Source organism: Hyaena hyaena, unplaced genomic scaffold (assembly GCF_003009895.1).
Source record: "Hyaena hyaena isolate Hyena2069 unplaced genomic scaffold, ASM300989v1 scaffold_373, whole genome shotgun sequence".
NCBI classification, from domain to species: domain Eukaryota; kingdom Metazoa; phylum Chordata; class Mammalia; order Carnivora; family Hyaenidae; genus Hyaena; species Hyaena hyaena.
Window position 1 is genome coordinate 653,573 of NW_024081005.1, and position 27,880 is coordinate 681,452.

General features: G+C 35.9%; 1 protein-coding gene across 11 annotated transcripts in view; it reads right to left on the reverse strand.

The window, feature by feature from the left end:
• Positions 1 to 27,880, reverse strand: part of MAPK10 (mitogen-activated protein kinase 10) — a 297,586-nt gene that overhangs the window by 78,117 nt on the left and 191,589 nt on the right. For all 11 annotated transcript variants that reach the window (XM_039250559.1, XM_039250564.1, XM_039250563.1 and 8 more), the window contains 4 exons: positions 6,938 to 7,067; positions 2,604 to 2,662; positions 1,403 to 1,541; positions 538 to 703 (listed from right to left, as the gene is read on the reverse strand). In XM_039250559.1, the coding sequence (XP_039106490.1) occupies positions 538 to 703; positions 1,403 to 1,541; positions 2,604 to 2,662; positions 6,938 to 7,067 (494 nt within the window). The remainder of the gene's footprint in view (positions 1 to 537; positions 704 to 1,402; positions 1,542 to 2,603; positions 2,663 to 6,937; positions 7,068 to 27,880) is intronic.

Sequence of the window (27,880 nt, forward strand, 5' to 3'; positions counted from 1 at the left end):
AGAGACTCTTATCTAACTTGAGCAATTGGATTATTCTAAATTGACTATTCAATGAGTATTTGTAAAGATTCTTGCTCCAAGGCTTTGTCATATCTTTTTGTCTTCTCCTAGGACTACAGCCATCAATCTAAGATAAGCCATAAAGCCAAATGGCTAAGTGCAACAGACAAATTTCTTCCTGTTTTCATGCTCACTTTGAGTTGAGTTGCAACCCAAATAGCAATTTTTCTCAGTATCTACAGCATGTGTGCTAATCAATATCTGCTTGACTGCTTAATCATATGCCATCCACGATTCTTTTTAGCCATAACATTTTAGTGTTCCTGTAGCAAAGATTACTTTTCAGAAAACTCCTTCACATTTTTAATGAGTGATTCTTCCTAGTAGTATTTTTAAACACCTTCTGAATATGAAAGCTGGCAGCCCTATTAAAAACATACATTCATACGCATGAAAGAGAACATTGCCCTTGGCCATCTAAAACATACATGCCTTTTCTTGGTGGTTTCTGTGGCTGCTATGCAGAAGCCTCCTTACCGTTCTCCTTGTAGCCCATTCCCAGAATAACCTCGGGGGCTCTGTAATAACGTGTAACCACATAAGGAGTCATCATGAAGCTTGTGCCTGCCGTCCTGGCCAGTCCAAAGTCGAGGATTTTCAACGTACAATCAGACTTGACTACAATGTTACTTGGTTTTAAATCCTGACGATAGGAAAAAAAAAAAAAAGAAGAAGAAATTAAAAGCCAGAAGCAAATGAAACACATGATTTCCATCTACTCAATCAATATGGCAGTCTTGCAGTAGTACTGATAGGGCCCCCCTCTCTTGCGGAGCGCTATATAAAGCAAATGATTAGTTTTTTAAAATATATTTTTAAGTATCTTCAAAAACTTCTTAAACCCAGAAGAGAAGTATAGTATCAGTTTTATAATTTAGGCTCATCTTGGGAAGAGCTCTTAGAATAAACAACGTATCATTTATTGTCACCCGTGAGGTTTTTCCTTATGGCAACATAAAACTTTCAGCTTATTTTTCTTTCCTTGACCCAACAGAAGAGCAAATCAGGGCAGCTGTCTTTATACTGCCAGAAACGAACTGTGGAAATGAATGATCTTATTTCAGTTGCACATACGACCTTTGCCAATCAAGGACCTAGAAAATATGAGGTGCCTCAAAAAGCTGACTCTCAATGAGCTGAAACAAAATGCTAAACAAAATCAACTAAAATGTAGCGAAAATGTTCTTCTATATGTTAGTGAACTGTGCTAATTCTATTGTCAAAGAAATGAGGAAGTACATTATATTCAACCTACCCCCAGTACATGAAGAAAACAATCTAGGGTTGCTCTTTCTCTTCTCCAAAAGCACCTTAATTCTAATTCTGGAGTATGTATTCTTACCCTGTGAATAATTCCAGCAGAGTGAAGGTGCTTGATGCCACACAACATTTGGTATAGCAGGTAAGACATTCGCTCATGGTCTAATTCCATCTGAATCACCTGACACAAGTTGGCATCCATCAGTTCCATTACTAAGTAACTGGAAGGTAAATCCACAAGGTTAGTCCCGAATCACAAGATCCATGAAGTCCATCAAACAGGTCAGAATCCTCTCCTAAATCTGTAAGTCTTCCAAACTTCTCAGCTCTACCTTTGATTGAATCGAGAATATGAAAAACTTCTAAGTATTGCATATATGTTAGCCATGGTAACTCTACCACAAGGTTACCAGCAGAAGCAGCACTTATTAGTGTGTGGCTCCTGCCCCTATATTTTCTACCTTCATCTTGTCCTCACTTTTCCTTGAATTCACTGAACTCTTTCTTGAGTGCTAATATTACAAAAATAAATCAATAAGTAAATAAAGTCAAGGGTCCCCTGAATGGCTCACATGCCTAAGTGTCCAAATCTTGATTTCAACTCAGGTCATGATCTCAGGGTTTGTGAGACTGAGCCCCACGTTAGGCTCCTCACTGGGCAGGGAGCCTGTGTGGAATTCTCCCTCTCCCTCTCTCTTTGCCCCTCCCCTTCCCTGCTCATGCACACATGTACACAAACACTCTCTCTCTCGAAACAATAAAAATAAAAATAGCATCTTCCATTAAATGCAATGTATCTGTGCCAAACAAGGCAATGTACTAAGATTCACTTCCTTTCCTCTGCTATTGTCACTGTACTTCTGGACAGATTATTTTTGTACAAAATCAAAGGCACCACAAAAAATAGAAATAAAGATTTATAAATGATTTTTATCATGTCCCTTTTCTTGATATTTCTCAAAGTGAATAGACTCATTCCAGAAAGCTCCCAGAATCAATTAATAATAAAAAATACATAATAAGTAATAAATCTTCTCTGATTGAACCAAGAACATAGAACAACAAAACACAAGTGCCAGAAGGCCAAAAAGAAGCAGAAGGATCTTTCCAGGGAGAACATTAGAAATAGAACCTTCTATTCTATCACTGGATCTCTTTCATTTGCTGTCAGCTCTTATCTCCCTTTAATCTCTACAAGAGATTTCATCCACTGGTTTATGTCAATTTCCCTTGAGTGCTATGAGTGCTATGTTCTCCTTTCCTTCATGAGTTTTGTTACTTACACATCCTGGAACTCCTCCAGTGTTTTCTGGGGTGTGAAGACATTTAATAAACTAATAATCTGGAAAAGAAATAGCACAAGGGACAGAAGAAGAAGAAGAGAAAGAAAAAGGGAGAGACTGAATTATTTAAAAAGCATATAAAACAAGTATTTAATCCAACTCAAAGTCATACACTAGTCCTATGGTAGAAATAGAAAAGTTGGAAAATAACTTCTAAAACAGAACATAGAAAAAGGTACTCAGAAAGGATATATGATATCTGCATTCGGGTTAAATACAACTAAAAAGCTCAAATTCTTAGGCAGGAGGAAGAATCAGAGAAAATATATAATTCTGTTATTGCTTTAGAGTATGATTCTCCTTGGTAGAATACAGAGTTGTACTGTAATTAAGGAAAAATGGAAGCCACGTAAGAAAAAAAAGGGCAGCAGCAAAACACCCAACAAGATGTAGCAACGTCATGTTTTTTCTCCAAATGAACAAGATGGTGTTCTAATTTAAGTTTTTTTGTGTGTGTTGCTACTTTAGTTTCTTTTGCTTCTATTTCACACACAAATACTATTTAAACTAATGCTATACTGATAGTTTTGGGGAAAGGTATATCCTAGATGATATGAATAATGAATTTAGTGGAAAATGTATTTAAAAAGTTACTGAAATTCTGTCTCTTAAATTTTTTGCTGCCTGCTTTGGTTATTTTATCTGTTAGGTAGCAAAGAAGTTTACCCACTAGCATTAGTAAATATTCTCTACTAATGTCAGGGGGAAATAAAAATAAAAAAATAAATATAACAATCTTCTCACAGGATAGATGCAACCATTTCACAAAACTGGATAAGAACAAGTTTAAGATTAAAACACCTTTAAACTACAAATTGATAAATAGTAAATTTTCTAAGTGGTATAGAAACATATGAAGTAATAAAAATAAAAGAATACAATTTTAGACATCTAAGAAATGCAGTCAAGTCCACGGAATGCTTCGGGCCACGTGTAGTTTTCACTTTTGAGGAATTATTGACCAAAAAAAATCACAATACCATGCATATTTTCACACACACACACACACACACACACGTGTGCATGTATATATGACAGTGGTTATTATATATTAAGAAACTATGATCATCTCTTCTAAAAGAAACTTAGGGTATGGAATATGGATATAGAAATACAATTATTTCAAAATACCTTTAAAACTTGTGATAAAAGTGTCTTATACTGTATACTGCTAGTGTGTGTTGAAAAAATGTGTGATACATCTCTCATTGTATGTATATCACACATATATAGTGGGCCTGTTTTTCTAGTATTTTACCAATTTTATAAAATAACTCATTATGATATTGGGTCAAACAAAAATATCAGACTGTGCACAGGGCACATACATACAGACAACACACACAAATAACATTTAAATATGGAAAAATGCTAACCCATATTACCTGGTAAGTAATCTAGGTATTCAAAAATTAATTTAGGAAATAGTATTATAATTTTGAGTAAATCAAGATTCTTTTAAAAGGTAAATTCCCCACTGTAAATTATTTTCCCTGGGGCACCTGGGGAGCTCAGTCAGTTAAACATCTGACTCTTGGTTTCAGCTCAGGTCATGACCTCACGGTTCATGAGACCTAGCCTGTGTTGGGCTCTGTGCTGACAGTGCAGAACCTGATGGAGATTCTCGCTCTCTCCCTCTCTCTCTCCCCCTCCCCCACTGGTCTCTCTGTCTCTGTCTCTCTCTCTCAAAATAAATAAATAAAAACTTCTTTAAAAATTTTTTTATTTTCCCTTTTACTATGCTCTTGCTTCGCCACCTTCATTTTCCTTGATTTCCCGCTGTTCTTTCTTTGCTCCCTTGTAAATTTTAATTCTTACCAATAACCAATTAAAAATCTTCCCTTTAGAAACATATTATCACAGATATTTTCATTTTAGTTCAGCAGTTTCATGCAGGAATCTGATTCAGTGTCTTTATTCCAGCATCTTAAAATGCAGATATGAATCCGTGTTTGTTATAGCTCTTCAATCACGTTAGCCATCACTTCCTAGAATTAAGCATTCATTCTCTAAATGGATTCTCTTCTCTATTATTAAAGATTTAGTTGGGATTACTTCACTGTTTTACCTAACTTTCCACAGAATTTACAGAGTTCTGCATTCTGGCTTCTTTAACTTAATATGACAAGTACTCATGTGGAGGGGTGCCTGGGTGGCTCAGTCGGTTACATGCCCAATTCTTGGTTTCAGCTCAGGTCATGATCTCATGGTTCATGAGTTTGAGCCCCATGTCAGGCTCTGCACTGTCAGTGCAAAGCCTGCCTGGGATTTTCTGTCTTCCTCTTTCTGCCCCTTGCCTGCTCATGCTCTCTCATACTCTCTCAAAACTAAATAAACATTTAAAAAAAATACTAATGTGAAATTTGCATTTGGCCATAAATGAACTTCCTCTCTACTAACAAGTTCCAGACATTTATTTCCATAGACATACACACATGCACATGGAAATATACACATAAAAGGGGGGAGGCAGGTAGAAAGCCATTTACAGATAATCCTTTCAATTGGGAACTTCTTTTTAGGCATCATAAACATGAACTTCTACATTTCAGCCAAGAACAGGGAGGATGATTCCCTCAAATTCACCAAGTAAGTAGGACTTCTCCACAGTTTATTGTAGTATAGGAGCTGGAAGGAAGATTAGGGAAATATAATTATAGGAAAACACAATCTCCCATGCTGTTGCTTCATTGCTTGTATCTATCTATTTTCCGTTGTCCATGATATTTCTCATCCTCTCTGCTAAACATAAAAATAGATTGCATTGGCCATGTTGTTAGTCTTGTTCTTGCCTTCATTTAACATACTGAAAGAACGAATTGGTTTAGTAGAATGACTTTCCTCATGAATCATCCTTTCCATCATTTATAGTTACCTTCTAGAAGTATCATGTTTCTTGCATGGCCAAATTAGAGATGGGTACACACTTCATAAATTTGTCCTTTTGGTGAGATCTTTCCTGCTCAATTTATTTTAAAAAGGAAGCCCACCCACCCAGCCCACCCAGCACTGACCAGAATAATCCCTTCTTTGCTTTGTTTTACTCTGTAGTGCTTATCACCATCTGACATTCTATACATTTACCTATCTATTTTTTTAGACCATTTTTCTCTTATCAGTACAACATGGCTCCACATGGTCAGGGATTAGTTTCTGTTATCTTTATTGCTGCAATCTTAGTATCTAGGTCTATACATGGGCACATTTTATTTAACAAATATGTGTCAAATGAACGAACTACAAAGTCATTGGAGTAGAGTAACAGAGGAAAAAAGAAACTGTCATCAGAGAAACAATCCACATATTTGTATTTCAAACATCTTGGAACTAAACTCTCATCCATTTGCTGTTCCTTAGTGCCACTGATAGATGGTTGGCCCTGTGACAAATTTACTTTTTTAGAAAACTGCACTAATAATTTCATATATTCTATGTGATTTTCATATTAAAGAAAAACTTTGCAGACTTATTATAGCTATTATTATAGTTTTATTACAGTAATATATTAATTTATTTTCATTATGTATTTATATGTAATAAATTATATGTGTTATATTTATAAATTATTTATTAATAATAGTCACTATTAAAATAATGAATTATCTTCCCTGTATCCTTACTTAAAAAAAAATGGGAGCATGGGAAGAATTCTAGAAGACTTTGCCTGCAAATGAATAAGTTTATACTCTGAAGTGAAGAACGTCCAATAATGGTATACCCTACTGAGTTCCCATGAGAAATACTCCTGATAATCCTGTTCTGAAGTGCTTTGCAGATATGTTCCTGTGCATTTGCCCAACTACAAAAAAACAAGATGCTGAAGCATGGTATGTATAGTGAACATTTAAAGGCCACTGCCAGACTATAGCTTAAAAGAAAAAAAGGAGATAAACATGTTTACCTGTTAATAAAACAGAAATATAGTATATTGTTCTATAGGATATTTTGGGGTTTTGTATTCATTTGATTGTTATTGTTTTGGAAAAAGCATGGAGCTCTCTGGTTAATTTGGAGAAAAATGACCAAATATGGTCAATTTCATAGCAGGAAACTATCAAATTCATCCTCTCTTACACCATATGGTTTTTAGATGATTTTTAAACAAAGTTATCATGAGGACAATGAAATCAAATGTAGCATATGGACTGGATAAACAATCTTAACAGGCAGAAATTACAAAGTAAAGAAAGCCTTTCCTGATCAAGTTGGCACACAGATTTTCTTCTGTATTCTCACAACCTCCCACTGCCAGAGGTTTAAAAATAACAACTCACGTTTTTATGGTTCACACACTTCATGAGGACTAGCTCCCGGTAAGCTCTCTTGGCATGCGTTTGGTTCTGAAAGGGTCTGCTGAGCTTCTTAATGGCCACATTTCTGTCAAGAACGGCATCATACGCAGCACTGCAGAAAACCCAGGGCAATCCCGAATTAGAAACAAATAAACCCATAGAATTCCTGTCTGCTGATGTGGGTAAAGGATATGGGTAAAGAAAATACTGTTCTAGAATCCCACTCAGATATCTTGTCCTCAGGTCACATGCCAATCAAGCTGTAAATAAAGATCTAGAAATGACCAGTATCAAACCATTCTACTTACTAAGAAAAGAACAAAGGAGAGAATCTTGCCCTCCCCCACCCCCCAAACCAGCATAGAATTACCTCCTTGAGTAGGAAACAAAACAAAAGTGCTCTACTTTCCCATCAGCCATGTGAATGTGGCAAGTCATTTAATCTCTCTGAGCTTGAATGTCTCATCTAATAATATGTGATATTTAGGTTTTCTCTAGGTATAAAACTTCACTGTTTTTTTGTTAAGTGAACATTATTCTTTCCAGTTTTTAAGGTATGACATTCATTGCCATGAATGCGCAGGTTGGTTGATTATCAAGTATACCCATTAACAATAACAAAGCTCAGAATAAGGAATGCAAATAGAGGGTTTTTAGAGCATAAATAACTACATTTAAATATGAAGACAGAAATGAATGCTCCTAACATTTGAAGCTTTCAAACTATTTGAGAATGAAAATTTACTATGCTTTAAAAGGCAATCAATTTTTAATGTTGTTTCTCTCATACTAAGAATATATAGGTCAGAGGATTCAATAAGGATGTACGTGTCTTCTTGGCATTTACCTAATGACCCACTCAAAATGTTTTCTTTTTGTTTTTGTTTGTTTGTTTTTGGTTTGCCCCATCCCTGAAGCTTCAGATTGTGCTGGATTTTGTCTTAGTTGCCTGGAAAGAATGTGGCGATCAGTGTCCCCTACAATTGATCTGTTGAATTGGAATTGGCATTAACCATTCAGTGTTCATGCCACTAAACTAAAAGATAAAGAAAGGAGGGGCGGGGGGGGGTGGCATCTGGGTAGCTCAGCTGGTTAAGTGTTTGACTTTGGCTTAGGTCATAATCTCACAGTCTGTGGATTCAAGCCCTGCGTGGGGCTCTCTGCTGTCAGTACATAGCCTGCTTCAGATCCCCTGTCTCCCTCTCTCTCTGCTACTCCCAGAAAAAGATAAAAACGTGGTTACTGTATAGTAAGATAATGATAGATTAGTGGGATAAGGTTTGACAAGATTTTAGAAGTCTTCTGGTCCCTAACTCCGTTTAATACTAATTCTTCCATTTAGTACTATTCTTCTCCAAAATATCTCCATCAAAAATTTGACCAGTCCGAGGGCACCTGTGTAGTTCAGTTGATTTAGCATCTGACTTCAGCTCAGGCCATGATCTCACCACTTGTGGGTATGTGCCCCACATGAGGCTCTGTGCTGACAGCTTAGAGCATGGAGCCTGCTTCGGATTCTGTGTCTCCCCCTCTCTCTCTGCCCCTCCCCTGTTCACTCTCTGTCTCTATCTCTCTCAAATAAACATTAAAAAAATTTTTTAAGTTTGAACAATCTCTGCTTGAGCATCTCCAAAAACATGGACCCCTTTAATATCAAGGCAGCTTTGAGAGTTGGAGGTGTCACCATTCTAATAAATATAGTTTTCTCTCTGTGGTTCATATTGACTACTATCATCTCTGTTGTGTACCAGAGCAACTCTCAAAATAAAGTACAGTATTCTCTTTTCCATTACGGTAGGTCCATAATATTTGAAACTCATTAAAAGACTGAGCATGATCTTTGACCCAGTCTATAAGCACCAACAACTATAAGTTTTTCTTATTTTTCCCCTAAGTCTTTTTCTTTCTTAAGCTTTTTATTTTTTTTATTTTATTTTTTTAATATTTTTATTTATTTCTAGGAGAGAGAGAGACAGCATGAGCAGGGGAGGGTCAGAGAGAGAGGGAGACACAGACTCAGAAACAGGCTCCAGGCTCTGAGCTGGCAGTCAGCACAGAGCCCGACGCGGGGCTCGAACCCACGAACCACGAGATCATGACCTAAGTGAAAGTCGGACGCTTAACCGACTAAGCCACCCAGGCGCCCCTCTTAAGCTTTTTATCACCAATGTCCTACCACCATTTGTCAGAATGCCATTTGAGGTCCTATCACCATCTGGTCAGTTTCCTCTGAATATATTCCAGTCTGTTGATATCTGAAAATGTGGATCCTGAACTAAATAAGCATTGCTAATCTAGGCATGGAGTGTCAGTGAAGATTAGGGTAGGGCTATCAATTCCTTCATTCATTTACAAGCTCATTCATTCTGTTGACACAGTTAATACACCTAAGTCTCCCTTGGCTTCTTTGATAACTATATCACACACTATTGACTCACAGTGAGCATATGTTAATTTAAAATGCTGTCTTTTTAAAAATCTGTGCTACTTTTCACCTCTTCATGTTAGCACTGATACTTCTGTTCTTGTGTTTGTTCTTGTTAACCTACTGAGAGCAGCACAGGTAAAGGAAAGGGTCAAATGGGCCTACATCTTCTAAGTAGTACACAAGAACAACAGTGATTCTGAGGAATAAAACTTGTTTTCTGAAGTTAAGAAATTGTATCAGCAGGAAACTAATCAAAACAATCACCTTAAAGAAAAAGAATAAATTTTAGGCCAAAACAACTTAGCTAAAGTCATTAAATTATCTTTAAAAAAATAGCAATCAGTCATGCATTCCTAGAAAGGAATCAGAAGGCAAATTCTGGCATTGTCTGGTCAAATAAGAAAGTGCCCTTCCAGGTAGTTCCAGGCATCCAATCAGCCAGGCAGATGTTTCCATCTGTATTATGATTACTGGAGACTATGGACAGATAGCATTCAGATCAGCATCACTTTAGACTGATTCTGTCTTCTTGGAGTCAACATTCCACTCATTATGCTCTCCTTCAGATCTTTGCATGCAGGAATATTGCCTGTATTGATCAGCTTGACTGACCAGTGCAATTTGACTAATGCATTTCTCCTAATTTATTACATCGGCATCTGTTTTTTTATATGAGCCTTTAGTGAAGGCTTGTCAGTGTGAGTCTGAGTCCCTGAGATACTGACCAGATCCTATAGGACAGTGGGCCAGCCTCCAACTTCATGGGAGATGGATGAGAAAATGCCATCCTCTGGGGCTCTTGACAGGTTCTGGTCAGTTTCTGCCAGGAATGTTGTGGTTTTCTCCCTCCCTGTGGTACCTCTTCCTTAAAGTTATTTTAGGTCTGAATCTCAGCACTGTTGCTTACTAGATGTGGAGCTATGGGCAAGCCACTTACACTTTCTGGCATTAGTTTTCTCACATTAAAAATGGAGATAACAACCTGACAAGATAACTGTAATGAGTAAATGGGATAACAATGCATAAATAGTGCCTCAGCTAGAGTAAGCACTTAATAAATAATGACTATTACTATTTTTAAAATCAGTGTCCTTGTTGGAGTCATTGTTTAATGCAGACCCAGGATAAAATATAAATTCCTAATGGCATGTGCCACAACCTGACATGTATATAAAAATCATCAGTTTTTAATCTTTCTACTAATTACAAATCCATTCAATTATACCACTATCTTGGCTACATTTCACAAGTTTGTCCAGTGATATAAAAGTTAAGGGCAAAAGCTTTGTTAAAATCTAGATACGTGATAGCCACCTAGTTCTATTTCCATTATAATAAGTTATTCCGTATAATTTGCTTTGAATGAACCCTTATTTCCAGTGATTGCTAAATCCTTTCTTAATGGCTCACAGGGTGTCTTTTCTAACCAATATTAAGTGTAATGGCAAGCTCAGCAGATGTCTCTTATGATCTCTTTCTTTCCCTTAAAGAAATTAGAGTGCTTGCCCGTCTACAGTTATATGGGATACTGTGCTTTGGCTCACTGAATTTCCATTAGCCACCTTGCATCATGTCTTCTCATACAGAAGGGACTTGGGAATTAAATGTACAATTCCCAGACACTCTGCAGCTAGTGCTCTGGACTCCAGTAAGGTCTTGCCACACAGATGCAGCTAGGAGAGATTTATGAGGCAAAAAGGAGAGCGGTCATCCTCTAACATTTCTTGGTTGGCAAGCAAGGCCTCATGGAGATATGAAATTTTCCTCTGCAGCAGTGATTCATTCTCCAGATTCCTGGGTGAGCAAAAGGGTTGAAGCAAAGGCAACAGCGGCCTCCAGGTTCTGGGGCCCAGTCACCAGTATCATGGAGTAGCAACAACAGCAGTATTAAGTACACAGTTTCAGCTCTCTGATTCCTAAATCTCAGTTGCAGCCATGTATCCTGGAAGCTCAGCGGTTCTAAGACACTCTCAGAGGTAAGAGCTCCCCTTGTGATTCAGCTCTCTGGTGTCTGGGAGTCATTCCAAGAAGCCCAGACTAGAGCTCATTTCTCCAGGTCTTCCAATGATTTTGCAAGCACCCAATTTCCTGTATTAAATCTTTGCCTACTTTAAACGTTTCTGTCTCCTGCCATCAACCCCAGAGGACACTATGGTCTTTCCCATTTTCTATAATTCCTCAGTGATTGCCGGCAGCAGTTTAGCAAATACATCTGCAAAATTGGCATCGCTGGTGCTATATAATCAATCACAACTTAATGTCTGAAAGTTTTCCATTACTGTTTAGTCATCTTTTTTTTTTAAGAGTCTTGGTCTATAGCACCTTACTTTTTTTCTTTTATCTTCTTTTATCTTCATGGAGATAAGAGATAAATCTTTATGAAGATTTTCCAGCAAATTCCAGCAACTTTCTGACATTTTTGCTAAAAACTTTCCAGAATTTCTTGACACACCATACTAACTTACCTCCGCTTCAATCAGGTTTATTTATAAAAGAAAGACATAGCATTTTGTTGTTATGCTCCTGTCTTTTAATCCAGTTTTATGATGGTATAAAGTTAAGTTTACTTCTTGAACATATTTATATAAACATACACACAGAGACACGCACACATGCACAAACACTTCTCTGTAGGTAACTGTTATTCTCCACATAATTATCGGGGATTTTTTTCCCCCTTCTGGAAACCTCTTGTACAAATATTCTTCTTCCTAAGTAATAACCATTTATTCAATAATCTTTCTTGTTCCCTTTCCCTTTCACATTTAAAATGTTCTTGATCATATTAACATGTTTATGGGCCAAAAAAAATTAAAAAACAAAAAAATATCTCTAGGCCTATGAGAACATTATGTCTTAAAAAAAATAACAACACAGCTTTAAAAACCTTATCATTGCAGCATCTGAAACATCTTAAGCTATAGCCCGGCAGGCCAAATTCCATCCTGGGAGAAACTATCTCCTTCATCGCTCTTTTCTCACTTTCCCACATTCTCATTTGACTTTTCCCAAAGGCCTGGACTTTGGTTGAAAGCTACCAAAAGAGTTTCTTCCCAGTGCCCTCAAATATCTCACTTTTGTACCCAAAATTCCAGTCCATACAGATGCTGTTGAGACACTGATTCCACCCTGGAGAACCCCGTTCGGGAAGCTGCCAAACTCTGCCTCAGGCTTTTACAATCATTCCTCCCCCTGCCAGGCATGCTCTTCCCACATCCTGCCTTACCTGATTCCATCCTCTGATTCAGGTTTCAGTCCAAATATCATCTCCTCAGTGGAAGCCTTCCCTAACCATCCCATCACAAGTCAAAAGTTGACTTTTTTTTTTTTTGTTATTGATTAGCTGATTTTGTCACTGAATTGCTGGGCTGTAGCAGTTTCCTTATATTTTGTTGGGGAAGCTTTTGATTACAAGCAATAGAATTCTAGCAGTGACGTAAATAATAAAAATAGTAATGATACTACATAATATAAAGTCTAGAATTAGGCATATCCAGTTTTCAGGGAGACATTACAACTCTTGTGGGCCTAGATACTTTTGGCTGTTGATTTTCTGCAAATTGGTTCTCAGCATGTTGGGGGAAAAAAGCCAATGGCAGAACTTCATTAGTGCATCAAAGGGAGTGCACTAATGACTGCTGTGCTGCATTACTAAGTTTCCCCTTCTATTATCCCAGCTGCTGGGAGAGCTGCTGGCAGACAGTCTCTCAGCTCTTAACCCCCTTTGGGTAGAATTTCAGCCAAAAAGATCTGCTTCACCAAAGTCCATGCTTTCTTCTTAGGCAGTCTTCAATCAATGACTGATGAACCTGGATTATAAAAGCCTGCCCCCCTCATCCCAATTTAGGACAGCTGGTAAGGCTCAATTCATCTTCAGAACGCCCAGTAGGGTCAGCTGAGGCTTCCATTGAGATTGCATTGCAATAAGTAGGGGCAGCAGGAGCCTAAGAAGTCCCTCCCTCAAAGACAGCAGCAAAAGTAGCAACTAGCCTAAACACTAGAAACTGAACTAGTGCTTTGCAGCCATTCAGTGAACTAGCAACAAAGGGACATTTTGCCAAGACCGATATGGGACCAGCTAAACAAACTCACCACCACCAAAAATTAGATAAACCTAAAGAAGACAGCTGCCCTAGATGGCTGCCCAATTTCCATTTCTTAGAAATTGAGATGGGATGGTGGCATTGGAAAAAAACTGAAGGCTCCCAGAGAAGAACTGCTTCATCTCAGTGAGATGGTGTTATAAGGTGCATGCAGGCACTGCCTCTCTTTCTCTTATTTCATCTTTCTGGTAAGTTCTCTCATGCCCACCCTGATGCCCTTCATGACCATTGAGTGAACCACCCACGTATGTTCAAATCCATGTTTTAACCTACAAAATCCACAAAGCTGCCAGCCTGACATTTGATAAGGTAAGTTGGAAACTTGGAAATTTACAGTTTGGCTGGATATGAAATATGTGACAGTACAGAGGCTGGTCAACCGCTAAAAAGCAAATAGAGAGCACATAGAGAGTCATCAGAATATCCTTGGTATGCTGACTTTGACATTTGTGCAGCATAAAGCTATAATTATTTACTTTTTTAATATTTAGTAAACCTTAACTTTTCAATAAACACTTTTGACAAAAATTTTAAAAAATGAGACCACATATATAATTAAAATACTATATACTGAATTTAGATTTCTTGTGTTTTCTCAGGCACAACCAAGTGAAGACCAGAAAATGATTCTCCTAAAGGAACATCAGTATCTATTTCAAAGTGAGTAATTATTTTAAGAAGACTGTGTCCAAACACAGTGATTTAACACATGCACCTGCAGAAGATGCATTTACAGAATACTCCTGAAACATGACTTTTCATTTAGGTCAGATGGCTATTTTTCTAAATTAGTTTTGTTCATTTTCAGTTCCAAGGTGGTTTTGTTTTGTTTGGTTTGGTTTAGTTTGCTTAACAAAAAGTTAAGCAAAGCTGTTAATGTATTCTATTAGCAAAAAAATAATCCTGTAAGCATTTAAACTTTTATATCATGTTACCAAATGCTTCAAATATAAAATAAATACTTTTATTAATAGTTTGATTTTCTATCCAATGACTCAAAGTTTATGAAAATTCAAAGTGAAACATATGACAATAGGGTGAAAACTTATAATTTTAGTTAAAAATGACATTGAAGACCTATCAGTTATTTTTTCAATAACATAAACACAAATTATTTTGGAGAATATTGTCATACTAAAAACAATGTTCTGACCAAATTAAGAAATCTATAGAGTAGAAATGGGTTTGAATTGGTTGTGAGACAAATGTAATTCACATTAGGTCCAAATAATTTGCAATATTCTACAAATCAAAATATAATTTACATATACTTAAAACTGCTCGCTTCAGTAGCACACATACTAAAATTGGAACGATACATATACTTAAAACTCATATGTTATATTTCAATTACATATTAATAAAAACTGAATATATAGGTACCAAAATTTATAAATACTTTTATACATACATGGTGGGAATCACTTTATTATAATATTTTGGAGACAAAGCTGATGTAGAATCAAAAACTAAGTGTTTCAGCATTTTCTTGGAAGCCTTCATCATTCTGGTTGACAAACAACTTTGTAAAGAAGTCCTAAATTTTGGATGCTTCCCCCCCACCCCCCAAAATCATTTGGAAATCTTTAGTCATGGTATTTAGTAAATAGAGCATTTCAAATTCAGCTTTTCAAAATCTTAGGGGATAGAGGAATAGCTATAAACAAAACTTGCAAATAAAAGCACACTCAAATGCACTGGAGGGAACTGAATCAAGAAGGGAACTGACAGATCAAATCCAGAAAATGAGTTCTCAAAGAGAGGACAACATTTAATTTTGAAACTCCATAAATAGGATTTAGAATATCTCACTTTGTAAGAATAATCATTTGATACAGTTCATAATTTTAGGATACATTCATATGATACATGAGATTTGAAGAGGTTCCTAATTTTGGGGTATTTATATTCTGATTGTAACTACCTATAATTTTTCAGCATCTAAATGTGACAAACCATTAAAAAGACCATAAATAGGGGCAACTTATTTGACAAGTTTCATCTTACACAATTATTTATTAGCAAAGGAACTCTAAATGAAAGGGGGAACAGAAATTTTGTGAAAAAACTTGGGCTAAAACTCTCCTATACCACAATAAAAAATAACATAGAATTGATAATATTTCTAATTTAGTGGAATTTGTTCTTACAAGGTACCTAAAACCTTTTGAGAATATTTTTCAGATAAACATATTGTGATCTATACTGAAGGTGTCAAGATTTCAAATTTAGTAACTACAGCATACAATTTTGAAGGTTTCCAGAAATTTAACAAAAAATTAAAAATAATAAATCACATTAAGAAAAATGTCTTCACTGATCCACTTAAACTCCATTTCCATTACCATGTGTCACATTGTACTACAGAGACTGCCTCTTAATGAATCAATGAAACTGTACTATAGACAGGACTGATTAAAATACATTAGTATATACCAAGAATAATTATTTCTCTCATGTTATATTTTTGATATTTAGTCAATCAATATAAATCAATTTTTAAATCTTATTTGTATTTTTAGTTTATTTCTTAAAAACAAGTTAATTTAAAACAAATTTTAAGGGTACTATTTTTACATCCATCAATGTATTTGAATGTGTCCTTTCTCAATCAAAAACTTCCCAACTTAGAGATAGATGATAAGTTCCCCTGTTGCTCATGACCATAGGGGTCCTGGTTGAAGAGGCTTTTGCATGTCACTCCCTACAAGATGCAAAAGGCAGAAGAAAGGAATTGCTCTTTCAGAATTACTGCTACATTCCCATTTTTAGCCATTTCCTGACATTAAAATTTGAAGTATGATATATATCTAATAGTTTTATTATAACAAGATTTTCCTTAAGAATCTGCATAGTAACCTAGGTAAGTTTCATAAACTTGGATGATGTTAGATTTAGCCAAGGAGTGGAAGCTAATTGAATGCATCATCTTTATTTGTGCAAGTAACTCAAACTCTTGAACAGTTGACTCTCAAATTGGCCTGTGATAAGAAGTTCTATGTTTAAAATTAACAAACTACAGATAGTAAGATGTTCCTTTGGTTCAGAAGTTGGGACTATTTCTTGACACCTGAAAAATTGATCAGATCTGTTAGGTGACTCACAGAAATCATAAATGGTTCCTACACATAGGACATATGATAGAAATAAACGTTGCCCAACCTATGGGCCCACTCTCTCTTCTTCCAAGCTTACCCTAGCACAGTGTTTCTGGCTATAATCATGACTACTCCCCGCTAATCTGACAATTAGTGTAGCACTGCTCACTATGAATGGCCCCCAACATCTCCCAACATATCCATATAGAATTTATATTAGCTATTATACTGGACTTCTTTATATTATTTATCTTTTCTTTATTCACTTCTTCTACTCTGATATTTGGGCTGATATTTATGAAATGGAGTTCTAGCTCTACATTTGCTTGTAGTATCATTATAGGAGACTTATTACATATCACCTTTTAGTGTATCGTTTCCTATCCTCAGAGTTGTACTCCTTAATGGCCAAAATCCTGAAGGATTTAGCTCTGTATTCCCTATATGCTTTATGTGTGAAATTATATTTGCTACTGTTAAATGTTTATTCCCAGAGCTTTAAATATGTTAATAAAAAGACATTATTTAAGCTAACTAGGACAAAAATTTAAATAAACTAAACATCATATTTTTTAAATGACTCTGTTACACAGGATGCCAAAATATTATCTCTAACTATGATGTCTTTATGAAGGCTCCTGGTTCACATATATAACTGTCTACTGAACACCTCTAATTGGATGCCTCAGAAATATCTGAAAATTAATATGCCAAAACCAAACAAGTTTTTGTTTCCTCTCTTAACCTTAAATTGCTCCCTTCTGATCTTTCCCTTAAACACCCATTTGTTCAAGTGTACAAGTCATCTGAATATTTCTCTTCTCATCTCCTGCCCATATCTAGTTCATGAATAAGGTATTGTATTTACCTCCAATGTAGATTTTCAAATTGATTCACTTAACTCAAACTCCATTTCCATTACCATGTGTCACACTGTACTACAGAGACAGCCTCTTAAGTGATCTCCTTGCACCGATTCTTGCTTCTCTAAATCTATACCTGACCATTCTTACAGTCTTACTGTATTTAAATTGGTTTATCACTGCCCACATTATTTTGTGTCTGAGAATCCTGCTTATTTTTAGCACTTATCAAGAAAATGTTTTGAGTAGCAGAACCTTAATAAAATAATAGAACCTCATAAAGTTGTTATGAACATTATGTTAGCTTAACAACAACAGCAAACCTGTCCCACTGCTTGATTTTAAAAAAGCATGAGGGCAGGAGTACATAAATCTTGATCACCATTTTTCCAGTTTTAGTGAGATATAATTGATATATAACATGATATTACTTTAAAGTAAACAATATGATTATTTGATGAATATATATATTGCAAAATGATTACCACAATAATCTTAGTTAATATCCATCACCTCATATACTTACAACTTTTTTTCTTATGATGAGACCTTTTGAGATCTTTTCTCCTAAGAACATTCAAATACACAATATAGTATTGTTGACCAAAGTCACCATGCTGTGCATTGCATCCCCAAAATTTATGTATCTTATAACTGGAAATCTCTATCTTTTAACCACCTTTACCCAATCCCCTCTTCATCCCATCTCTGGCAAACCCACATCTGTTTCTATATCCATGTTTCTTTTCTTTAGATTCCATATATAAGTGTGAAGATACATTATTTATCTTTGTCTGTCTGACTTATTTTCACTTAGTATAATGATCTCAAGTTCTATCCATGTTGCCACAAATGGCAGAACGTTTTTTACTGCTGAATAGTATTTCATGTGTATATATAGCCACATTTTCTTTATACACTAATCTGTAAACAGACACTTAGGTTATTTCTATGTCTTGGTGATTGTAAATAATGCTGTAATAAGAGTGTTTTTCACTTTTGTATTAAGAGTATGGTATGGTGTCTAGCATATAGTTAACACTAAATAAGTATTTGTTAAACAAGTAAACTCATTGATGATTGAAGTACTCCCTGTGGTAGAACAGAGTGAATTTATAGGTCTCAAATTTCCACAAATATGAGTTGAATAGCTATTAAATATTTTTTAAATGTTTTTTTACTTATTTCTAGGAGAGAGAAAGAGAGACAGCGTGAGCAGGGGAGGGTCAGAGAGAGAGGGAGTCACAGACTGAAACAGGCTCCAGGCTCTGAGCTGGCAGTCAGCACAGAGCCCGACGCGGGGCTCCAACCCACGAACCGCGAGATCATGACCTAAGCGAAAGTCGGACGCTTAACCGACTAAGCCACCCAGCCGCCCCTATTAAATATTTTTTAAATCATACACATCATCTTTAAAATTCAAGTAGAATCTAGATTTTTAATCCCATATATCCATGTTTATTTTATTATAAAATTGACCTGCCATGTTTATCATGGAGCTCTCAGGGTTCTTGACTGTTGCACCCACGCCCCCCTCCCTGGCTAGCCCCCATGCTGAAGCACAAAAACCCCAGTGTAAAAAATGGGAGATTAACAAATAAACTGTTTTATTAGCTTATTTTATTTTTAATAAATTTTATTAGCAAAATTTTATTAGTACTTTGAACAAACATTTTGACTCTACTTTCTTCTACCAGTAAATGTTTTCCTAAAATCAAATAATTTGACAGATTTGCTTCAGCAAAGATCAACTAGAATCACCCTCACATTGATAGCTATTGAAATGAAATCTATAGAAACCCCAAACGGAAAGCCTTGATGTAATTATTGACTCTGGGTCAAGAAAGCAACAACACTATGCAAAGGCCATTTTTATTTTATTGTAGTGTTATTCAAGTAATCCTAGAATTTGGGATTGGGTTTCTTTCAGTAAGAAGTTTTATTATTTATGTAGCCAAAGGTGTCATTAACTTGGGCTGGAAAAACTTTGGGCATCTAAATTTTAGGTATGCAATAATATTATAAGATAAGTACTAATTATCCCCAGTGTTCAGGTGACAAAACTAAAGCTTAATAATAACAACCAGTATTTATTATATCTAAGCACCTTATCTCCCATTCATTTGCTTCTAAAGTTCTTAACACTCTACATATATGAACTCTGTTGAGCTTCACTAAAACATATAAGGGTTATTATATTATTATAGGTATATTTACTATTCTTGCAACATTTCCACTATTTTGAAATTATTTCAAAATAAAAGGTTAACCATTTTATTATAAATATATAAAATAGCACACACTTGAAAAATTAAACTGTAACAGATATCATATGTCTGTGATACTGTGAGATCTCTTAATTTTTCTTCAGTTTTTCTGGAAATTATTAGAATTTTCTATATTTTCTTTCTTATCTCTATCACTAACAGAAATTACACATATTTCCTTCAGATTTCAGACTTTTTGACTCTAATTTATAGATCATTCATTCATACATTTTATCAACAAATAGTTAAATACTATTTGTTTTGATAACTGAGAGAGTTGATAATAGAGAAGTCACTTCATCACAATAACTACAATTTGCATTTATTTTATGAGCAGATATTAACATTGCCTTGCTGTATCTTATAGAGATTTGGTGAACTAGTAGAGCTAAAAAACTGAAGTACAGAATGGTTAAATGACTTGGTCAGAAAAAAATTAGCACATGAGAGATTTGGGGGCACAATTCCCTCCTATTGAAGCTTTACCTCTTGTGTTTATAAAAGAACAAAAATTGAGCTTCCAAGAAATACTAAAAACTAAAAGGATAGAAAAATCACAAAACTGTTTTTTATAAAACCAATTTCTATGATAAATATGTGGTAAAACCAGATAAATAGTCAGTAAATTCTGCCAGTATTAGTTCTTTGTTTTAAATAAACGTGAAGATTGTTCAGACACGTTTTGGTCCATACAGCATTCTTCTCATATAGCCTATATCCCTAAGAATTTTATACACTGATAGGAAATTAGCACTTTGAGACTACGCAATGAGATTACTTTGCCCAGCTATCAAAAAGTACCACACCAATCAAATACGAGTATTGATTTTACCCCTAAATGCATGCCTGCCTCTTGTAATCTCCACCTTCTTCCTGTTAGTTGGTGTCATTAACAACCTGTTTACTGACCCCAAATGGATTTCCTGACCAGCTGGTTTTAACAGCCCTCCCACTACATCCTGCTTTGGTGCTTTTATGTGTACGCAGTTAGGAACACGAGGCACCCAACATTCATAAGAACCAAAATGGAAAAGATATTTATGTACTCTTTTGTGATGCAGCCCAAGTTTAGGGAAAGGTCAGAATGTATGAGACTGATTTAAAAATAAAAATTCTCTGTCACAAAGGTTCTTCCTGTGTCATTGGCAAAAACAAAAGCATTTGTGTTTGTATGTTTACATGTGCTTGATTGTATACGTATGAACATGCACATATGTATGTTTATTAATCATCTTATTCTGGGACACCATAATTAATATGTAAGTGAGATCATTTGAACACTTAAATTCTGTGTCCTGGGATTGTAAAAATAATACTTCTCTTGGTCTTTTTGCTAAGCACTATTGGGCAATGGAATTCTACTGTGTGTTTCTTTGTAATTTGAATACTCATTTTCGAAACTCCAGTTCATTTAAGACTGTTGTGTGTTTATCCCTTTACTTGCTCAACAAATTTTACTGATCTTCTACCATGTCTCTGTTTTTACTTATTGGATATTTTTATTTGGATAAGCTAGAAGAAGGTTGAATTTAAATGTTAATAAATCATGTTATGTTTTATAAAATTAAGCAAAAACTTGCTAATATTTACTGTGATAGATATAAAAAGTTACAAGTTAAGTTTATTGTACTCAAAGAATTGTAACATTGGGGAATACAAAATGGAATAAAATACAACTAAACATATTGGGTCAAAAAAAAAGAGTAGGAAATACTAGAAGCTAATAGAAGGTCTAATTTTAAGGAAATATGGAGGATGACAAAGAGGATAATTTCTGGAGGTGATAAAATGGAGGGGGATCTAGTTGCAGGTGTGGGTTAGTTTATATAGGATGAAATACTGTGCGTAGCATTTGCAGGGAAAGTGTATTAACTGGGTTCAGATGCCAGTATATAGGTAGCTATGGTGGTAGGGGCACCTTATTGAAGTTCATTTTGTTGGCTTTTAGTTTTGCAGTGAAATAGGAAGGAAGATCATCAGCTCAGTGGGAGGATGGGGAGGGGGAACAATGTTTTAAGGAAAGAGTGAAGGGATACGATTGTCACCTAAAATAGTAGAAACGTAAATGGACTAGAGGTCCTGAACAGTAACAAAACCCACTTAATCTTGCTAGTCTTGAAATTAGGTATGAATAGTCAATACAACTGAGTGTCTTTCTCCAGCCACATTCTTCTATCTTAGTGCTGAGAAATTAGATTGAACCAGCATTTGAGTTTTGGCAGAAATAAAGAGAGAGACGAGTTGATGGTTTACACAAGGGATATAGTATAATATGAGACACAGCAGCTAAACTGCATAAAGAAGAAAATGAGTACATGAGTGTGGTCAGGAACAGAAAAACAATGGAAGATTGCCAATTATAGGTCTTTATAGGATTAAAGAATTATTGAAAATAAGGCGCTAATATCAAATCAAATGCATTGCTGCTTCTAGAAGCAAAAATTATAAGTGAGATAGGTTAGTTTCATTTTAATAATTGAAAACACATACAAACGAGATCTGGTTGTTTCGAATATCCAGCAAACAGGCATACAAGAAGTTTGAGTCAAGAAGAAATAGAGAAAATAATAAACATAAAGAATTATCACTTCAGAATGTGATACTGAATTTGAGAATTAAAAAAACCCAAATGCATGTCAAGACTAATATATCAGTTTTAACAGGTAGGGAAATACCTACTTAGCTAGGATTTTATCTTGGCATCTGTACTAGATGCTGTATTCTTAAAATGAGAACTATAATTCCTCCCCAGTCTACATCATAAATTATAGCTTTATTGCAGTTTCAAGGTAGAAAATGAGGAGGGAAAAAAAGAGACCTCACGAGCTTATGATCAAATTACTGGCAGCATGTTGTGCCAAAAATGCAATTAGTCAATTGTTTCAGCATAAATCCTGTTTATAGGTCAGTAACAAATGTAAAATGTTAATGTTAAAAAGTGTTCTACTTGCCACTAAATATTTTTAAATCCTGTTATTTATGAGACAATGCAAATCCCATTTTACATGAATGCTGACATAGACTCTTAAAATACCACATTTAAATTATGAAATAAGACTTTGAAATACTAAGTTGGAAAATACAGCCAACAATATTTGATAAGAGCAATGAAATGAATTGAAGTGTACCAGATCAGAAGGGATTATCAAATATGAACTCAGTGGAATACCAACCTAGAACTCAACTCCAATGTGCACCTCATTTTTGCACTACCTCTAGTGAGAAGAGAAGATAGTACTCTCATCCATAGAGTTCTCACATAATGAGTTAATAAGCAGTTTATATAATCCTTTATACTCAGATAAAATTTAAACATAATTCTTCCATAATTTGCTTGCTGATGCATGTTAATTTAAAATGGTGAATAGTATAGCAGTTATTCTTGTAAAGATTTTATATTTCCCTTTGTTGAAAACAAAGATGTCCAATAGAACATATTTTTTGTATTGGAAAATGCATCTAACCAAATACATTTATCTTGTTGAAGATTGGCAGCTAATATGAATTTTGAAGCTATGATCATGATCAAAAATGCATTTTCAAGACTATGAAGTCAATCTGATTAATTAGGTCATATAGTTCAACAAAAATTTGCCCCTAACATTTCTGAGCTTAGTCTCAACTCCAATTCTTTTTGCTTACAAATTATATAAGGTTCAAGAGAGCAAATGTTATGCAGTTCACATTTAGATTTTCTAGGGGTAAGACCACGGTCTCCTTATACAACTTCACCCACTTCACCTTCAATCAGGTAAAACTGGAGTTGCTACAGATACTTTTGGGATCCAATGAAAGGGAAATTAACTTAGGAATACATTTATTCTGGTTCAGTGGGTTGTTCTATGTTTTACAATCATTTATGTATTTAAATCATTGCAACTTTTCTGAGTATAGGTATGATTTTCTAGGTATGATTTTCAAGAATATTGCTACCACTGGACCCACTCTCCTGGTGGCCAATGTTGTACCAGAGAGTGAAGGGCCAGTAGTTATACCACTGTGTACATACTGCCTGATGCTGGAAGCATGTAACGATGCAGATAGTGGTGGAGAAACAAGGTTTGAAATAACTGAAGCCAGAAGGTAGTCTGGGAATAGTGTTTTCTACTATTGCAGCCCATACTACCCAATGTGAAGGTATTTGGAGGTGGAGCCTTTGGGAAATGATTAGATTGTGAAGGCAGAATCCTCATAAATTGAATTAGTGCCCTTTGAAAAGATGTCCTAGAGTGCTCCCTCTCCCTTTCTGCCATGTGAGGTTATGCTAGAAGGAAAAGACTTTGAACCAGAAAGCAGACCTCCCCAGATACCAAATCTGCTGGTGCCTTGATCTTAGACTTCTCAGCCTCTAGAACTGTGAGAAATAAATTTCTTTTGTTTATAAACCATCAAATCTTTGGTATTTTGTTATGGCAGCCTGAACAGACTGAGACATGTGTCCACAGTTTTGTGTTTAAAGAAAAGTATGAACTTTAAGAAACTCATTTTGTAGGTGTCAACATGTATGAATCCAACATACCTTGCCAGAATTTTTGGTTTAGACATTGAGTCTAGAACCAGATATGTTCAATGTGACTACATCTGAGATTCAGTACTTACTGACAATGTGCTGAATAAGTTGAGGAGATATCCCATTCCAAATCTAAGCATAAGATAACTTTGGCCACCCTGTAGCAGCATATTCTCTGCTTCAAACCATTGATAAAGTTAAAAAAATAATAATGTTTATTTATTTTTGAGAGAGAGAGAGAAGAGGGCAGAGGGAGAGGGGGACACAGAATTGGAAGCAGGCTCCAGTCTCTGATCTGTCAGCTCAGAACCCGACATGGGGCTCCAACCCACAAGCTGTGAGATCATGACCTGAAACAAAGTCAGATGCTCAACCAAATTAGCCACCCGGACACACTAAAGCATTGATAATTTATAAATAATGTCTCCAAGGTAACACAAATCTACATAAACTTAGAGTGGGAAGAAACCTTGAGAGTTCATTTCATTTAACATTTCACCAAATGAAGAAATTCTATGTAAAATGCAACCTGTCTATGAGATACTCATCCAGCCAGCTTCTGTTTAACACTTACCAGTAACTGGGACGGGACATCAGTGGCTCAGTCGATTAAGGGTCTGACTCTTGATTTCAGCTCAGGTCATGATCTCAGGGTTCTGAGATCAAGACCCGTGCTGAGAGCACAAAGCCTGTTTTGGACACTCACTCCCCACTCTCTCTCTGCCCCTCCTCTGCTCTATCTTTTTCAAAATAAGTAAATAAACTTAAAAAAACAACTTATCAGTAACCAATTACTTTCACAAGGAAGACAACTATTGATGATTGCCCCTGACTCTAATAAAGTTCTTTCTTAAATTGAACCAGAATCCCACCCTCTTAATCCTATGATGTTTTCTGGAGCCAGACCAAGTAAGTTTACTCACAGGTGTCTTCAAATATTTGAAGATCTCTTCCATCTCCCTGAAAAGTCAACCGTTTCCCAAACTAAACATCCCTAGCTCCAATTCAATAACCATTCCTTCCCTATGTATATTATCAAATGTAATTATGAATTCATAGACCACTAATTTACTTAGCCAGAGTCATATATCTATGGCACTGAATGTAAAAAGTACTTTGTCAAATGACATTAGTCTCCACCCCATTTGCTCTATTCCGTTACCATAACACACACACAAACACACACACACACACACACAGAATATGGCCTGCTGGAGATGAGAAACTTCGTAATTACTTCCCAGGCTCCTAAACTCTGCTTTATACCAGATGCACAATAAATACTTTGCAAAGCACTAAAAGCACTGTGCTTGTCAGCAGCAATTTTCAAAAGGGAAGAAAAAGCATATTGTGCATTTCTGTAAATAGCAAATGGTCTACTGAATTTTTAGCTAAAAACTAGCTAGAAACACTTTTAATCATTGAGCCAATACCCTCATTTTATTTAGACATAAGGAAATTGAGGCCTAAAGAAAACAATTAGCTTATCCAAAATCACATGGCGTATTTGTGACCCAGATTCTATAAGATTTGATTCATGTTCTAAAGAAACATTGAAACATACAAGTCATTCTCAGCATTGTTCATCATCAAGATTTACTTGAAGGGATCATGAAACCATCTTACCACAAGGATACTCTACAAAAAATAATACTAGTATCTTAGAAAAAACTATGGTCCCATGGTGAACATGTCCCTTGAGCAAAATACTAAGATACAGCATAATCTCAGTCATCCAGTGATCAAATCATCCAGATCTTATCATACCTAAATACCTTCACTAAGCAGAACCCTCTGTTAGAGGAAGAACAAAACCATATAGCGTTTTGGGGAAAACAGTGTCTGAACAAAGCTTATTTCTGTCTCAGTGTGCTCTGCATTAAAAAGTGACTCCCTGGAGCACCTGGGTGGCTCAGTTGGTTGAGTGTCCGACTTCAGCTCAGGTCACAATCTCGAGCCCTGTATCAGGCTCTCTGCTGTCAGTACAGAACCCACCTCAGATCCTCTATCTTCCTCTCTATCTGCCCCTCCCCTGCACACACTGTCTCTCTCAAAAACAAAACATTAAAAAAAAAATAAGTGACTCCCCAACCCAACCCCATTTAAGTAAAATAAGTAAGTGGTGAATTCCCTGGTTGCTGGAAAGTTTAACAATGCAAAATACACTTCTAGTCTTAACATGTTAGTGACTCAGTAGCCATTAGACATAAATTTGTCTAAAATATCTCCAGACATGGGAATATAGATATGTTTGACACATTTCCAAATCTCATCCCCTTTATAAGGAATAACTGTGGGTTATTGGGTGGCTCAGTTGGTTAAACGTCTGACTCTTGGTTTCAGCTCAGGTCATGATCTCATGGTTTGTGAGTTCAAGCCCCACATTGGGCTCTGTGCCAACAGTGTGGAACCTGCTTGGGATTCTTTTTCTCTCCCTCTCCTTCTCCCTCTCCCACTCTCTCTGTGTCTGTCTCTCTCTCTCTCAAACTAAATAAATAAACTTTAAAAAAAAAAAAGAAATGACTGAGAAAGCCTGAGAAAGGTAAAAGAGATAAGTGTGTATTAGTTTTCCAGGCTTCATAATAAATTACTCCAAATTTAATGGCTTAATATAGCAAACATTTATTAGAGTTTTTGTGAGTTAAGAGCCCATGCATAGCCTAGCTGTATCCTTTCTTCAGGGTCTCACAAGGCTATAATGATGGTGCTGACAAGCTGAAGGAAATTTTTGGGGCTCCAGGTTCTCTTCCAAGTTTACACATTGTTGGAAGAATTTATTGTCTTGTGGTTGTAGGATGAAGGTCCTTATTTCCTTGTTAGCTGTCAGGCAGAGGCTCCTGTCAGCTCCTTCAGAGGCTCATAGGCTCATTTTGCATAGGCTCATGGTCCACCTATATGGTGGCTTTCTTTTTCAAAGCCAGAAGAAGAATCTCCCAACTCACTCTCATAAGATAGAGTCTTACAACATCACCTAATCAAGGAAGTGATTATCCCATCACCCTTGCCATACTTTGTTGTCTAGAATACAATCTGTTCCATCTGAAAACTAAAGGAAGGGGTTATATAAGAGTTTGATTCATTAGGGGTTACCTAAGGCCATGTTCACCACACACCTTGTTATGAGCTGAAGGTATCCCCTCAAAATTCATGTTGAAACACTACTCCCTAATGTGAAGATACTAGGAGGTGGGGTCTGTGGTAGGTAATTAGCATTATATGAGATCATGAGGGTGGAGCTGTCATGAATAGGATTAGTGTCCTTATAAGAGTCCCTAGATATCTTGCTTCCTCTTTCAACCATGTGATACAGTGAGAAGACAGCCATCTATGAACTAAGAGGTAGGCTCTCACCAGACACAGAACCTGACAATGCAAGCAGCCTGATGTTGGGCTTTCAACTTCCAGATCTATGAGAAATAAACACCTGTTGTCTATATACTACCCAGTTTATGGTGTTTTGTTATAGAAGCCTGAGCTGACCAAGACAAACCTCAAGGCAAAAGGTTTTAGTAGTGAATTCAGTCATCCAGATTTCCTTGTTATCAATGAGCTTTCACTTTATCTTAAATCATTTATACTTTCTGATATGGAAATAGAACAAAGGGAAGCTATTCATTTGGATTTTAATTGTTCCATAGGAAAAAAACAACACTCGA